This window comes from Delphinus delphis, chromosome 3 (assembly GCF_949987515.2).
Source record: "Delphinus delphis chromosome 3, mDelDel1.2, whole genome shotgun sequence".
In the NCBI taxonomy this organism is placed as follows: domain Eukaryota; kingdom Metazoa; phylum Chordata; class Mammalia; order Artiodactyla; family Delphinidae; genus Delphinus; species Delphinus delphis.
This window is the reverse complement of record NC_082685.1, coordinates 62,414,027-62,428,054: the sequence shown is the minus strand read 5'-3', so window position 1 is coordinate 62,428,054 and position 14,028 is coordinate 62,414,027. Positions and strand designations below refer to the sequence as shown.

General features: G+C 41.3%; 1 protein-coding gene across 1 annotated transcript in view; it reads right to left on the bottom strand.

The window, feature by feature from the left end:
• Positions 1-9,322, bottom strand: part of FSTL4 (follistatin like 4) — a 431,462-nt gene extending 422,140 nt beyond the window's left edge. Inside the window, exon 1 of the mRNA XM_060006937.1 lies at positions 9,191-9,322. Coding sequence (XP_059862920.1) covers positions 9,191-9,316 — 126 coding nt within the window. The 5' untranslated portion in view covers positions 9,317-9,322. The remainder of the gene's footprint in view (positions 1-9,190) is intronic.
• Between the last annotated feature and the right edge of the window lie 4,706 nt (positions 9,323-14,028).

Here is a 14,028-nt window from a genome sequence, read left to right as displayed (position 1 = left end):
ACAGTCGCAGAGACCTCTGGGCAACATTAAACCCAACAACATTCGAATCATAGGGGTTCCAGAAGAAGAAGAGAAAAAGAAAGGGACTGAGAAGATATTTGAAGAGATTATAGTTGAAAACTTCCCTAAGATGGGAAGGGAAACAGTTAATCAAGTGCAAGGAGCAAGAGAGTCCCATACAGGATAAATCCAAGGATAAACACGCAAAGGAACATATTAATCAAACTGTCAAAAATTAAATACAACGAAAACATATTAAAAGCAGCAAGGGAAAAACAACAAATAACACACAAGGGAATCCCCATAAGGTTAACAGCTGATCTTTCAGCAGAAACTCTGCAAGCCAGAAGGGACTGGCAGGACATATTTAAAGTGATGCAGGAGAAAAACCTACAACCAAGATTACTCTACCCAGCAAGGATCTCATTCAGATTTGATGGAGAAATGAAAATCTTTACAGACAAGCAAAAGCTGAGAGAGTTCAGCACCACCAAACCAGCTTTACAACAAATGCTAAAGGAACTTCTCTAGGCAGGAAACACAAGAGAAGGAAAAGACCTACAATAACAAACCCAAAACAATTAAGAAAATGGGAATAGGAACATACATATCGATAATTACCTTAAATGTAAATGGATTAAATGCTCCCACCAAAAGACACAGACTGGCTGAATGGATACAAAAACAAGACCCATATATATGCTGTCTACAAGAGACCCACTTCAGACCTAGAGACACATACAGACTGAAAGTAAGGGGATGGAAAAAAATACTCCATGCAAATGGAAACCAAAAGAAAGCTGGAGTAGCAATTCTCATATCATACAAAATAGACTTTAAAATAAAGACTATTAGAAGAGACAAAGAAGGACACTACATAATGATCAAGGGATTTATCCAAGAAAATGATATAACAATTGTAAGTATTTATGCACCCAACATAGGAGCACCTCAATACATAAGGCAAATACTAACAGCCATAAAAGGGGAAATCGACAGTAACACAATCATAGTAGGGGACTTTAACACCCCACTTTCACCCATGGAGAGATCATCCAAAATGAAAATAAATAAGGAAGCACAAGCTTTAAATGATACATTAAACAAGATGGACTTAATTGATAGTTATAGGACATTCCATCCAAAAACAACAGAATACACATTTTTCTCAAGTGCTCATGGAACATTCTCCAGGATAGATCATATCTTGGGTCACAAATCAAGCCTTGGTAAATTTAAGAGAATTGAAATTGTATCAAATATCTTTTCCAACCACAATGCCATGAGACTAGATATCAATTACAGGAAAAGATCTGTAAAAAATACAAACACATGGAGGCTAAACAATACACTATTTAATAATGAAGTGATCACTGAAGAAATCAAAGAGGAAATCAAAAAATACCTAGAAACAAATGACAATGGAGACACAATGACCCAAAACCTATGGGATACAGCAAAAGCAGTTCAAAGAGGGAAGTTTATAGCAATACAATCCTACCTTAAGAAACAGGGAACATCTCGAATAAACAACCTAACCTTTCACCTAAAGCAATTAGAGAAAGAAGAACAAAAAAGCCCAAAGTTAGCAGAAGGAAAGAACTCATAAAAATCAGATCAGAAATAAATGAAAAAGAAATGAAGGGAACGATAGCAAAGATCAATAAAACTAAAAGCTGGTTCTTTGAGAAAATAAAACAACATTGATAAACCATTAGCCAGACTCATCAAGAAAAAAAGGGAGAATACTCAAATCAATAGAAATAGAAATGAAAAAGGAGAAGTAACAACTAACACTGCAGAAATACAAAAGATCATGAGAGATTACTACAAGCAACTCTATGCCAAAAAAATGGACAACCTGGAAGAAATGGACAAATTATTAGAAATGCACAACCTGCCAAGACTGAATCAGGAAGAAATAGAAAATATGAACAGACCAATCACAAGCACTGAATTTGAAACTGTGATTAAAAATATCCAAACAAACAAAAGCCCACGACAAGATGGCTTCACAGGCGAATTCTATCAGACATTTAGAGAAGAGCTAACAGCTATCCTTCTCAAACTCTTCCAAAATATAGCAGAGGGAGGAACACTCACAAACTCATTCTACGAGGCCACCATCACCCTGATACCAAAACCAGACAAAGATGTCACAAAGAAAGAAAACTACAGGCCAATATCACTGATGAACATAGATGCAAAAATTCTCAACAAAATACTAGCAAATAGAATCCAACAGCATGTTAAAAGGATCATACACCATGATCAAGTGGGGTTAATTCCAGGAATGCAAGGATTCTTCAGTATATGCAAATCAATCAACATGATACACCATATTAACAAATTGAAGGAGAAAAACCATATGATCATCTCAATAGATGCAGAGAAAGCTTTCGACCAAATTCAACACCCATTTATGATAAAAACTCTGCAGAAAGTAGGCATAGAGGGAACTTTCCTCAACATAATAAAGGCCATATATGACAAACCCACAGCCAACATCGTTCTCAATGGTGAAAAACTGAAAGTATTTCCACTAAGATGAGGAACAAGACAAGGTTGCCGACTCTCACCACTCTTATTCAACATAGTTTTGGAAGTTTTAGCCACAGCACTCAGAGAAGAAAAGGAAATAAAGGGAATCTAAATTGGAAAAGAAGAAATAAAGCTGTCACTGTTTGCAGATGACATGATACTATACACAGAGAATCCTAAAGATGCTACCAGAAAACTACTAGAGCTAATCAATGAATTTGGTAAAGTAGCAGGATACAAAATTAATGCACAGAAATCTCTGGCATACAAAATTAATGCACAGAAATCTCTGGTAAAGTAGCAGGATACAAAATTAATGCACAGAAATCTCTACACTAATGATGAAAAATCTGAAAGAGAAATCAAGAAAACACTCCCATTTACCACTGCAACAAAAAGAATAAAATATCTAGGAATAAACCTACCTAAGGAGACAAAAGACCTGTATGCAGAAAATTGTAAGACACTGATGAAAGAAATTAAAGATGATACAAATAGATGGAGAGATATACCATGTTCTTGGGTTGGAAGGATCAACATTGTGAAAATGACTCTACTACCCAAAGCAATCTACAGATTCAAGGCAATCCCTATCAAACTACCACTGGCATTTTTCACAGAACTAGAACAAAAAAATTCACAATTTGTATGGAAACACAAAAGACCCCGAATAACTAAAGCAATCTTGAGAACGAAAAATGGAGCTGGAGAAATCAGGCTCCCTGATTAGATCAGACTATACTACTAAGCTACAGTAATCAAGACAGTATGGTACTGGCACAAAAACAGAAAGATAGATCAATGGAACAGGATAGAAAGCCCAGATATAAACCCACGCACATATGGTCACCTTATCTTTGATAAAGGAAGCAGGAATGTACAGTGGAGAAAGGACAGCCTCTTCAATAAGTGGTGCTGGGAAAACTGGACAGGTACATATAAAAGTATGAGATTAGATCACTCCCTAACACCATACACAAAAATAAGCTCAAAATGGATTAAAGACCTAAATGTAAGGCCAGAAACTATCAAACTCTTAGAGGAAAACATAGACAGAAGACTCTATGACATAAATCACAGCAAGGTCCTTTTTGACCCACCTCCTAGAGAAATGGAAATAAAAACAAAAATAACCAAATGGGACCTAATGAAACTTCAAAGCTTTTGCACAGCAAAGGAAACCATAAACAAGACCAAAAGACAACCCTCAGAATGGGAGAAAATATTTGCAAATGAAGCAACTGACAAAGGATTAATCTCCACAATTTACTAGCAGCTCATGCAGCTCAGTAACAAAAATACAAACAACCCAATCCAAAAATGGGCAGAAGACCTAAATAGACATTTCTCCAAAGAAGATATACAGACTGCCAACAAACACATGAAAGAATGCTCAACATCACTAATCATTAGAGAAATGCAAATCAAAACTACAATGAGATATCCTCTCACACCAGTCTGAATGGCCATCATCAAAAAATCTAGAAACAATAAATGCTGGAGATGGTGTGGAGAAAAGGGAACCCTCTTGCACTGCTGATGGAATGTGAATTGGTACAGACACTACGGAGAACAGTATGGAGGTTCCTTAAAAAACTACAAATAGAACTACCATATGACACAGCAATCCCACTGCTGGGCATATACCCTGAGAAAACCATAATTCAAAAAGAGTCATGTACCAAAATGTTCATTGCAGCTCTATTTACAATAGCCCAGAGATGGAAACAACCTAAGTGCCCATCATCGGATGAATGGATAAAGAAGATGTGGCACATATATACAATGGAATATTACTCAGCCATAAAAAGAAACGAAATTGAGCTATTTGTAATGAGGTGGATAGACCTAGAGTCTGTCATACAGAGTGAAGTAAGTCAGAAAGAAAAAGACAAATACCGTATGCTAACACATATATATGGAATTTAAGGGAAAAAATGTCATGAAAAACCTAGGGGTACGACAGGAATAAAGACACAGACCTACTGGAGAATGGACTTGAGGATATGAGGAGGGGGAAGGGTGAGCTGTGAGAGGGTGAGAGAGTGGCATGGACATATATACACTAACAAACATAAGGTAGATAGCTAGTGGGAAGCAGCCGCATAGCACAGGGAGATCAGCTCGGTGCTTTGTGACCGCCTGGAGGGGTGGGATGGGGGGGTGGGAGGGAGGGAGATGCAAGAGGGAAGAGATATGGGAACATACGTATATGTATAACTGATTCACTTTGTTATAAAGCAGAAACTAACACACCATTGTAAAGCAATTATACTCCAATAAAGATGTAAAAAAAAGGAAGTCAGGGGCATGGGGTGGGAGCTGTGGGGGGAGAACAACACTAGAAAGGGCAGGGGAACATTGTCTTAACTGCAATCAAATGTGCAAGAACAAGGACACTTATTACGGAAGAAAAATATTTTTTAAATTAATGCTCAGTCTTAGCAGCCTGAACGCCCAGCCAATGCAGAAAGAAGCCAGAGCATTTAAGTTCTCTGTAATTTGAAGGTGTCCTCACAGGGACAGGAGTGCAGTCAGCGTCAGGGGCCAACACTTGCAGAAGGGGAACGGGCTGGTCAACCAGGGTAGGATCCTGCTCTCTTAGGCTGACCCCTGGATTTAGGGAGGACAGGAAGCATCCTGACTACTGATACCACTCCTACTACCTATTGTTTTTCCTCAAAGACTCTTATGAGGGCTTCCCTGGTGGCGCAGTGGTTGAGAGTCCGCCTGCCGATGCAGGGGACACGGGTTCATGCCCCGGTTCGGGAAGATCCCACGTGCCGCGGAGCGGCTGGGCCCGTGAGCCATGGCCGCTGGTCCGGAGCCTGTGCTCCGCAACGGGAGAGGCCACAACAGTGAGAGGCCCGCATACCGAAAAAAAAAAAACAAAACAAGACTCCTATGAGACTTCACACACACTGAGAACAAATGGTGTCTGACATCAAAGCATATCTCGGGTCTATAAGCACCAGGGCATACAAAGCTAACAATTTTAAATGGAACCAATATTAATATTTACAGATATTTAGTGCATGACTAGAAATCATGGGTATGAGCAATTTAGGAAAAGTTCAGTAAGATCAAGAAGGATGCATAAGGCTGTGTAACGGCCCCCATCCAATCCCAGAGCCCAGCGGGTGATGGCAACACAGTATCCAGGACTCAAAGGGGAGGGGACCTGCCCACAAATGTCTGCCCCTCAAGAGGGACGTCCCTAGGGACTGTTATCACATCCCTTCTCACTTTCTTGGTCTCCCCAATATAAAATTCTACCAATATTGATTTTACTACTGTATCTATCTTGGCCAGAGTATTGGGGAAAGGGGGAAAATAAAATATAACTCTATTTCAGAATTTCGATAAGTTGTATCTCTCAGAATTGTTTCCTCTGAATTCAGAATTGCATTAGGATTCTAGATCATGCCCTGCCACTCAGCTCTTTATTAAAGAGGCACTCCACCCAGCTACATTTCTTTTTATCGACGTTTGTAAAATGGTAAACTCCTTGAAGCTATTTCAACTGCAGTCTTTGTACATGAAACAATAATTTAACACAATTCACAATTGTTATAATTGCTTTAAAAATGTGCAAGCACACACACATTGGTCATTTAATCCTTATTTACCCTTAGGACACTCAAGTAATTGGTATAATAACTTGAAAGGCAAATTAAATCTTATTAATGCTTTCCGAGTACTTAAAAAAAGCTTAAGTCAATGAATGTTTTGGAAAGTACTACGATCAGGAAGAAAATACACACTGAAACATTTTACCATTTAGTTCCTGGAAAGGTTTTTATTCATTTATTTACTGAGTCTCAGGAAACTGTTGGTTTTGATTCTTTTAGAAAATAAGACTGTCTGAGGAAACTGCTAGAGGAGTTTAATATGGTTTAGGCAGTGAGTTCTGGATATATAAAGAGCTACAATTCAAAGAAGAAACTACCCTGTTAGAACCTGTTACACAGAGGTCTATCTTGGATGTTGACAAGGTACAAGCTTGGCTTGGCCCACAAACTGCTAACAGATTTGCTGGGGGGACCATTCATGTCCACACCAAAAATGAGCCTGCTCTGCAGGGAGGTATAAAAACTCATTTAAATACATGACAGTCTAATGTGAAATTTGAAAGCACCAAGGTGACAACATGACTAGTACCAAATGTTGAATAAATATCAATTGACTCAAAAACTCAATGAGCCTCTATTTTCCTCTTAAAATTATTAGACGCTGTAAGGAAGAGAAAGATGAAGATGGCTTCATCCATATGCTAAAGTACAAATACAAGAGTTAAGAAAAAGATAGGAAAGACTAAGACTAGGAGTTCAGAGAAAGAGATCAAATGTAACCAAGAGTGGTCAAAGAAGACTCTAGGGCTTCCCTGGTGGCACAGCAGTTGAGAGTCCGCCTGCCGATGCAGGGGACACGGGTTCGTGCCCCGGTCTGGGAAAATCCCACATACCGCGGAGTGGCTGGGTCTGTGAGCCATGACCGCTGAGTCTGCGCCTCCAGAGCCTGTGCTCCGCAACGGGAGAGGCCACAACAGTGAGAGGCCCGTGTACGGAAAAAAAAAAAAAAAAAAAAAAAAGAAGACTCTAGAGAAAAGGTAAGAACCAGAGCTGGGCCTTGGAAGAGGGGCTGATTCAGACTTGCAAAAAGAGGGGACGGCACTGGGGCAGGAGGACCCTAGTGAGTGAGGGCACAGAGGGGCTGTGCATCAAGTGTCATCAAGGTCAGCAAACTAACCAGTTACGCTACATGTCCTACCCACTCTCTCTAAACATTCAGAGGCTGTCCTATGTCCTGGGCCCATTCACATTGTCATCATCTCATTTAACAGTTGACAGAAGCAGACTCAATGAGCAGAAGTTACAACACTTCACAAAAACTCAGTCTACGGCAAAGAGAACTGGATGGGTAGGGCGGTTGTTCTGGCCTTTGAGAGTCCACAGAGGCGTCACTTCCTTTTCCCGAAGCAGTGAAATTCCCGAACCTGGGAGACAATGGCATCTCCGGGCCTCTATCCTAATGGGGTGAAGGGGGGAACACAACAGCACCCCCAAACATAAAAACAGCCTCACTTCTTCAGGATGAGCATCATCTACTCTTTCTTTGGTACACAGAGAATTAGGGTGGTAACAACTAAAATAAAGAGACCCTAGGTTGATATCAACTTACCTTCAATTTACCTCCAGCTAAATCCCACCGTAATAGGCTTGACTCTTTTAATTGAAATAAGTGATTTAAAACAGTGGGCCAACGAGCCCCGAAAGTAAGAACACGAAATACACGTAGCTGTGTGTTTGCCTGTTTGCTTTGCTATTAAATATTCAACAGTATATTGATAGGACTTAAATGATCATTTTCCGTCTGTATGGATATGGGTATAACGATTAAATGATTCCCATTGGGAAATGCTGGGCTCGCTAGCAAGTCAGCCTTCAGACTCTTTCACAAGAACATTAAATTGTGTCCTTCATGGATTTAGATGGGAGAGACAGTGTTTCTGTTTAATCATCTGCTCGCCACAAAGGGAAGCCACGCACTTCAGCAGGAAGAGTGCACATTAAATTACTTCTGCAGCTCCCTGAAGATTAAGGCCTGTAGCTTTGGGATTGCGTTACAATTAAGTAATAATGAAAGAGAAATCGTGTCTTTTGCTCAAATAACGCATTAATCCTACCATATAGCGTGGATCGTTATTCACTCTCCGGGTAACGTTGACTTTTGGGGGTGATTTTTCTTCCTCATTCCACAGGACGGGAAGCACGCACAGAGAAAAGGAGAAGGGGAGGCATCACAGAAGACAGTGGCAGTTAAGATGCCCTGGAAAGCTCTCAGGTAAGAATTAGTATTCATCACGTCATCCAGAAAATCCTAGGTGGTTTTATTGAAAGGGTGTAGTCATTGCTCAAGGTTCAGCATGTACAAAAAAACTCAGCACATGCAGAAAATCTACATCCCTCATGAGCCCCAAATTCATGAGGCCCACTACCTGAGCAGGGCTGGTTGCAGTTTATGACTCCTTTTCACGACTTCAGAGCAGAGTTCACTAAGCAATTAGCAGGATAGCAAGACTCTCCCGGGAGGTATTTGAGAACAAGTTTTTCAAGCACTTTAGAAGCATTTATATATACCTAACATGCCATTAATCATTCTTATCTGTTCATTAAGGCCGTCTCCCTTAGGACCTCTACCCTCCGTTCTTACTCAGCCTGGTTCTTGTTATCTATAGAGCTGAAAAGAAGTCTATTTCCTTTATAACATATTTTTTAATTAAAAGACTTCATTAATTCACATGGGTGTGCTCCACCAATGAGTCAGCACTTTCAGAGTGCTATTAAATATACACAAAGGTCGTTCTCTGGTGGGTCTGTGTGGAAGACAAAACATGCAACCATAGCTTCATCTGGGGATACATTTTTGGCACTGGAGAGATTTTAGACCATTACTTAACAGCATGATATAAACCTCCTGTCCTTATCAACACACGTGGCTTCCTTCTGTCCCCTACCAAAAAGGGGGCAGGATTTTAATTTTCACTGCAATCTACTTGATAAAAACTAAAGGTGGAAAGGAAATTAGATACTCTAACATTGAAAAGCAATGAGTTTTAAATGGTATGTCAGCCGTGACGTGACTATACCTCTTCCCGGGACTCTCCCACACCCATGTTCAATCCTCTGCTGGTTCCTGGGTTCATCCACCCCAGCGCAGCAGGCAGGGAGGCTCCAAGCAGTGTGAGATGCAGCCAAAAGCATCCTGGTTTCATTTTGTTGAGTCTGTTGAGAAAATGACAAACACTCAGAACTAAGTGCTGCAAAGTGTAAACATGTCAAGGCATAGTTAGTCAGTACCTGTGCTCCAGAATCAGATACATCCGAGTTTAAATTCTGGCACCAACCGTTCTGTTTTCCTGTGGAGAAGTTATAATACTTCGGAGCCTAAGTTTATTCACCTCTAAAATGGGGTCAGAATATGTACCCAATAGCGCTGCTGTGAGGACTGAAGGAGGCAGGGCTGGCACATAGTAAGAACTCTAGAAATGCTAACTGGTATGTAGAAACCCACTTGAAATGCACCTGCCACTACATCTGCAAGAACAAATGAGGGTGAGAAGGCTGAGGCACCTCTGTTAGGTTACCCTATGTCCACGCTTCTGTTTCCTCAGAAAGCATTTGCAGCTGGGCACACTAGTGCTCAATAAATGCTGATGAGGAATCATGTTAAATCTGTAGCACCCCTGTTCGTAGCTGATGCCTCGGTTAACAAGAGAGTGAACTTCAAAACAGCATTAAAGGGTCTACTATTTTTATTTTTGTTTCAAGACCAGTCCTTGTAGTAGAATCCCAGCATCCAATGGATAATAGGATTTCAGTAGCATTTAAGATATTTCCTGAGACTCACTTGATAGATTGTCTAAGAAATGGACAATGGAAAGTAATCAAAGAATCCCATGGATGAAAAAAAACTAAGGATCAGCTATAATAAAAATTCAACTCCCTAACATATGCTGGGCATTGTGTTAAGAGGACAAAGACACAGACTGGTGCATTTGTCCAATTAGCTGTACTTTTTAAGGTTTCCACTGTGAACATATTCCAACCTTAATTTCAGGATCTCTAAGAAACATATCCAGATAGAACTCATCATGCAGTATTTAGAACTCTTACTCAAGGAAACTTGAAGAGTTATTAATTTCTGTGAGCACCATACAATTTAGTGCTTAACTGCATGTGGTCCACACTGCATCCTGCTCATGGCTGGGGAGATGAAAACACACAGAGCTCCTTGGAGGCCAGCACCCCCATCACTTGGCTTAGGACTGGTCATGAGCAGGTGTCCGAGTCAGAGATGATTAGCTGCTTGAGAGACCTTACAGCCTGTTTGCGGGGTCCACCCGTGCTCACCCCCAGAGCCAACAGCTTTGAAGGATCCCTGCTGTACACAAAGGGAGGGATCAAATGATCACTAGCGCTGATGCCAGGGCTGCCAAACAAATACACTCCTGCCACATTCCAGGTTTCCTTTGGCTGCCTTCCATACCCAATAAAGCTGCTGCCCCAGATTTGCTTTATGTCCCCAACTTGAGGCAGAAATGCCCACAGGAAAGAGAAGTCAGACTAAACATTGTAGGCATATAACACTGGCCTGTGAAAGGCAAGGTTATAAGTTATGACTATCTTTTAAGAGACGACATCTCTTTTTTTTTTTTTTTTTAAAGAGTCCACAGGCTCCTACTCCTACCTCTGTTGCTTCGGCCGTTCATCTTTGACATCTGGAGGGAAAGCTAGAATTACTGGGGAAACGGTCCGAGTGGCCAGTAAATACGATCTGAAGGTCATGGTCTCAGCACAGTCAGCACCAGCTCCTCCCTCTGAAGAAGGCAGAGTGGAGCAGAACGCTGCAGCTTCCGCAGCTACCTGGGAGAGGGCTGCAGCACTACCAGCAGCCACCCAGCGCTACGCTCCCTGTCCGGGGCTCCAGCTAGGGTGTGTGTTCTTACAGGGATGAGGAGAGAAAAATCACATTTGGGACTAAAAGAGAATAAAAATGACTTCCCTGACTGCAACCAGTTTTTCTAAAAATAAATAGGGCAACTCCCTACTCCCCATAAATTATTCTCTTCTGAACACAGAGCCATCCATGTTCCAGAGACTGCAGAGAGCAGTTGCTGGATTTTCGGAATTTTTTTTAAACCAGCAAGAGTAACTCAAGCTAGAACTAGAAAGACACTGCTTCCTACTCTACTTTTATTAATTCTTCCCTACTTATCCACCATCAACCAGTGCTCATGGAGTGAGCATATATATAAAAAGGTCTTCTTCTCTCCCTTTTCATGCCTTCAAGCCCAAATAAACTAAAAACAGCAAGATAATCAAAACTTACTCTAGATAATGTACAGATGTCAATCCCTGGAGTTATGAAATATTTGAGCCACAATATCTAGTATTTAGCTTTCAGTTGGCCTAGTAATCCGAGACCAATTATTTTGGATGTTTTATTTATTTATTTTTTTTTTTGTGGTACGCGGGCCTCTCACTGTTGCGGCCTCTCCCGTTGCGGAGCACAGGCTCCGGACGCCCAGGCTCAGCGGCCATGGGTCACGGGCCCAGCCGCTCCGCGGCATGTGGGATCTTCCCAGACCGGGGCACGAACCCGCGTCCCCTGCATCGGCAGGCGGACTCTCAACCACTGCGCCACCAGGGAAGCCCTGGATGTTTTATTATTAATGGATAATATCAGAATAAATTCTGTTCATTTCAATTGTTTTGGGAAGAGCCAAATCACTTCATTTAAGAGGGTGTGCCCAGACCTCTGGCATTAAACTAGCTGTTCTGAGATGTGTTTCAGGAAGCTGAACTGCAGCCCTACTGCACCTGGAGTCATCTCTGGTTTTGTCTGGTTTGTGTTGAGATTCCCGTAGGATTTCATTGGATGACAGGGAAACACACGAGCCAGGCCAACTACTGAAATATTCCTAGGCAGCCTCTCTGTAAAGTTTATTTCAGCTTGGCCACCACTAGATCAAACTTCATTTGCACGGCAGATGAGTCTGAGATGTCATTTTATACTCATGGTGACTGACAATTCAGTCTGTCTACAGCAACAACACTCTTAAAATTTACAACCCAAGTTTTATGACAGTTCGGTTCATAAAAAAAGAATACTGCGTCTAAATCAATTTTGATGATCTGTCTAATAACCAAATAGAGACTCTCTATTTGATTAACACATATAGCAATTACTATGTGTCAGGCACTGTTCTAAATGCTTCATAGGTATTAACTCATAATCCTCATTTCTACTCCATGAGGAGGGCAATGATTATCCTCTAGTCAAATGACAGAGGAAATGGGTCACAGAGAGGGTTAAATACCTTGCCAAGGCTGCATGGCAAATAAATGGCAGAGCTGGGACTCCAAGACAGCCAGGTGGACTTGGTGTCTATACTCTTAAACCCCATCCCCTGCTGCCTCTTGATACTTAGAAATATTTTATTTGGATGAATGTTTGGTTTTAGATGGGGAAACATCTATGTACATCAAGATTAGAGGCCATGAGCCCCAAGTCTCTCCTCTAACAGATGCCAAGAGCTGTGTTCCTCCAGCTTTCATGGCCCCGAGCAAGGCCAGAGGGGGAAGCCAAGCTGCCCCCTCCTACACTTCACCCAGGATAGGGCCACTTAGCACGCTCTCCTCGGCCTTCCTTGGTGCTGTCTTCATTGGTCAAGAATGTGGTTGAAATAAAGAAACCATGAGGAGATACAAAGGATACCAGGCATCAAGAGTACCCTTTACTTCATGGGCAACACCAACCAGCCTGGTAGACAGTCACTTTGGGCAAAGAGGACCTGTTGGAAGATTACTCATCAAATTCAAATAGCCCTACTGGCCCTCAGATGGAAGAAAATACAAGAATCTCCCTGTCAAAGAAACGGGAAGGTACCACTAATAAGGTCACAAACCCTCTTTTTCAACCTAGAGCTCCTTTTGAAATCAATTTAGGTTTATAAGCTTCATTCAATCCATGCTAGAGTCCCAAGATTGGTTATAAATCTACCTGAGATTGTTCTCATAAAAGACCTGGAACTACCTTTCCTTTCAAACAACTTGTAAGACACAATCACTTGATATTTAAGACATCTCGTTTCCAAGAGAAGTACTTTACTGCTTCCTCTGAGGTTTCCCAGCTGAGCCTCATGTTTCCCCATGCTCAGGAGAATCAGGTGCCAGACTGGCCACTGCACAGACAGGACACCAAAGGCCTAGAAGGTGGAGGAATTCACCCAATGTATGAAGCCAACTCAGTAGCCAAACCTAGACTAAAACTCAAGCATCCTGACCCCTAGGCAATTGATTTGTTTCTAACATAATCACAAACTTACGGACGGAATATGTATGCATCCTCTGTTTAGACAGACTGATTTTGCTTTTTTTAGTTCAAGATGGGCCCCATTAGATCATCTACCCCTTGCTGTGAAAACCACAGGATTTTCTGGTGTTATAATATAAGCTGATATCATGCTATTATTTATTTGTACTTAAAATTATAGAGGTACGACAAATCTGTAGAATGTAACATTCCAAATACTGACTTGTTTTTTGAAGGAAGTTGAATAACTGTGACCTAAGAATGCAAATGACCAGGGAGAAATTGGTATGAATATGTAAACTCCAAATCTACCCCACCAGAGAACATACAGCAGCATGTAAGCTGTCTTTACTGAACAGTGTCAGAAGGCAAAGAGAAGCACAGGCATGAGTACAAACTTCTCTTTCCTCCTCCAGGAATCAGCCCTGTTTGGGAAGAATGGGAATTCTGACGCTTGGAGCTTTTGGGAAAGCTATTCACTGGTTCGTTCTCTCTCATCCTCTCTCAGAATGTGGTGACATTACCAGACCAGACACTATGGAATAGTCACATGGAAAGGGCTTCTCTTTGTAACAGACAGGACCAGAAATTATGAAGATGATTTGGCAG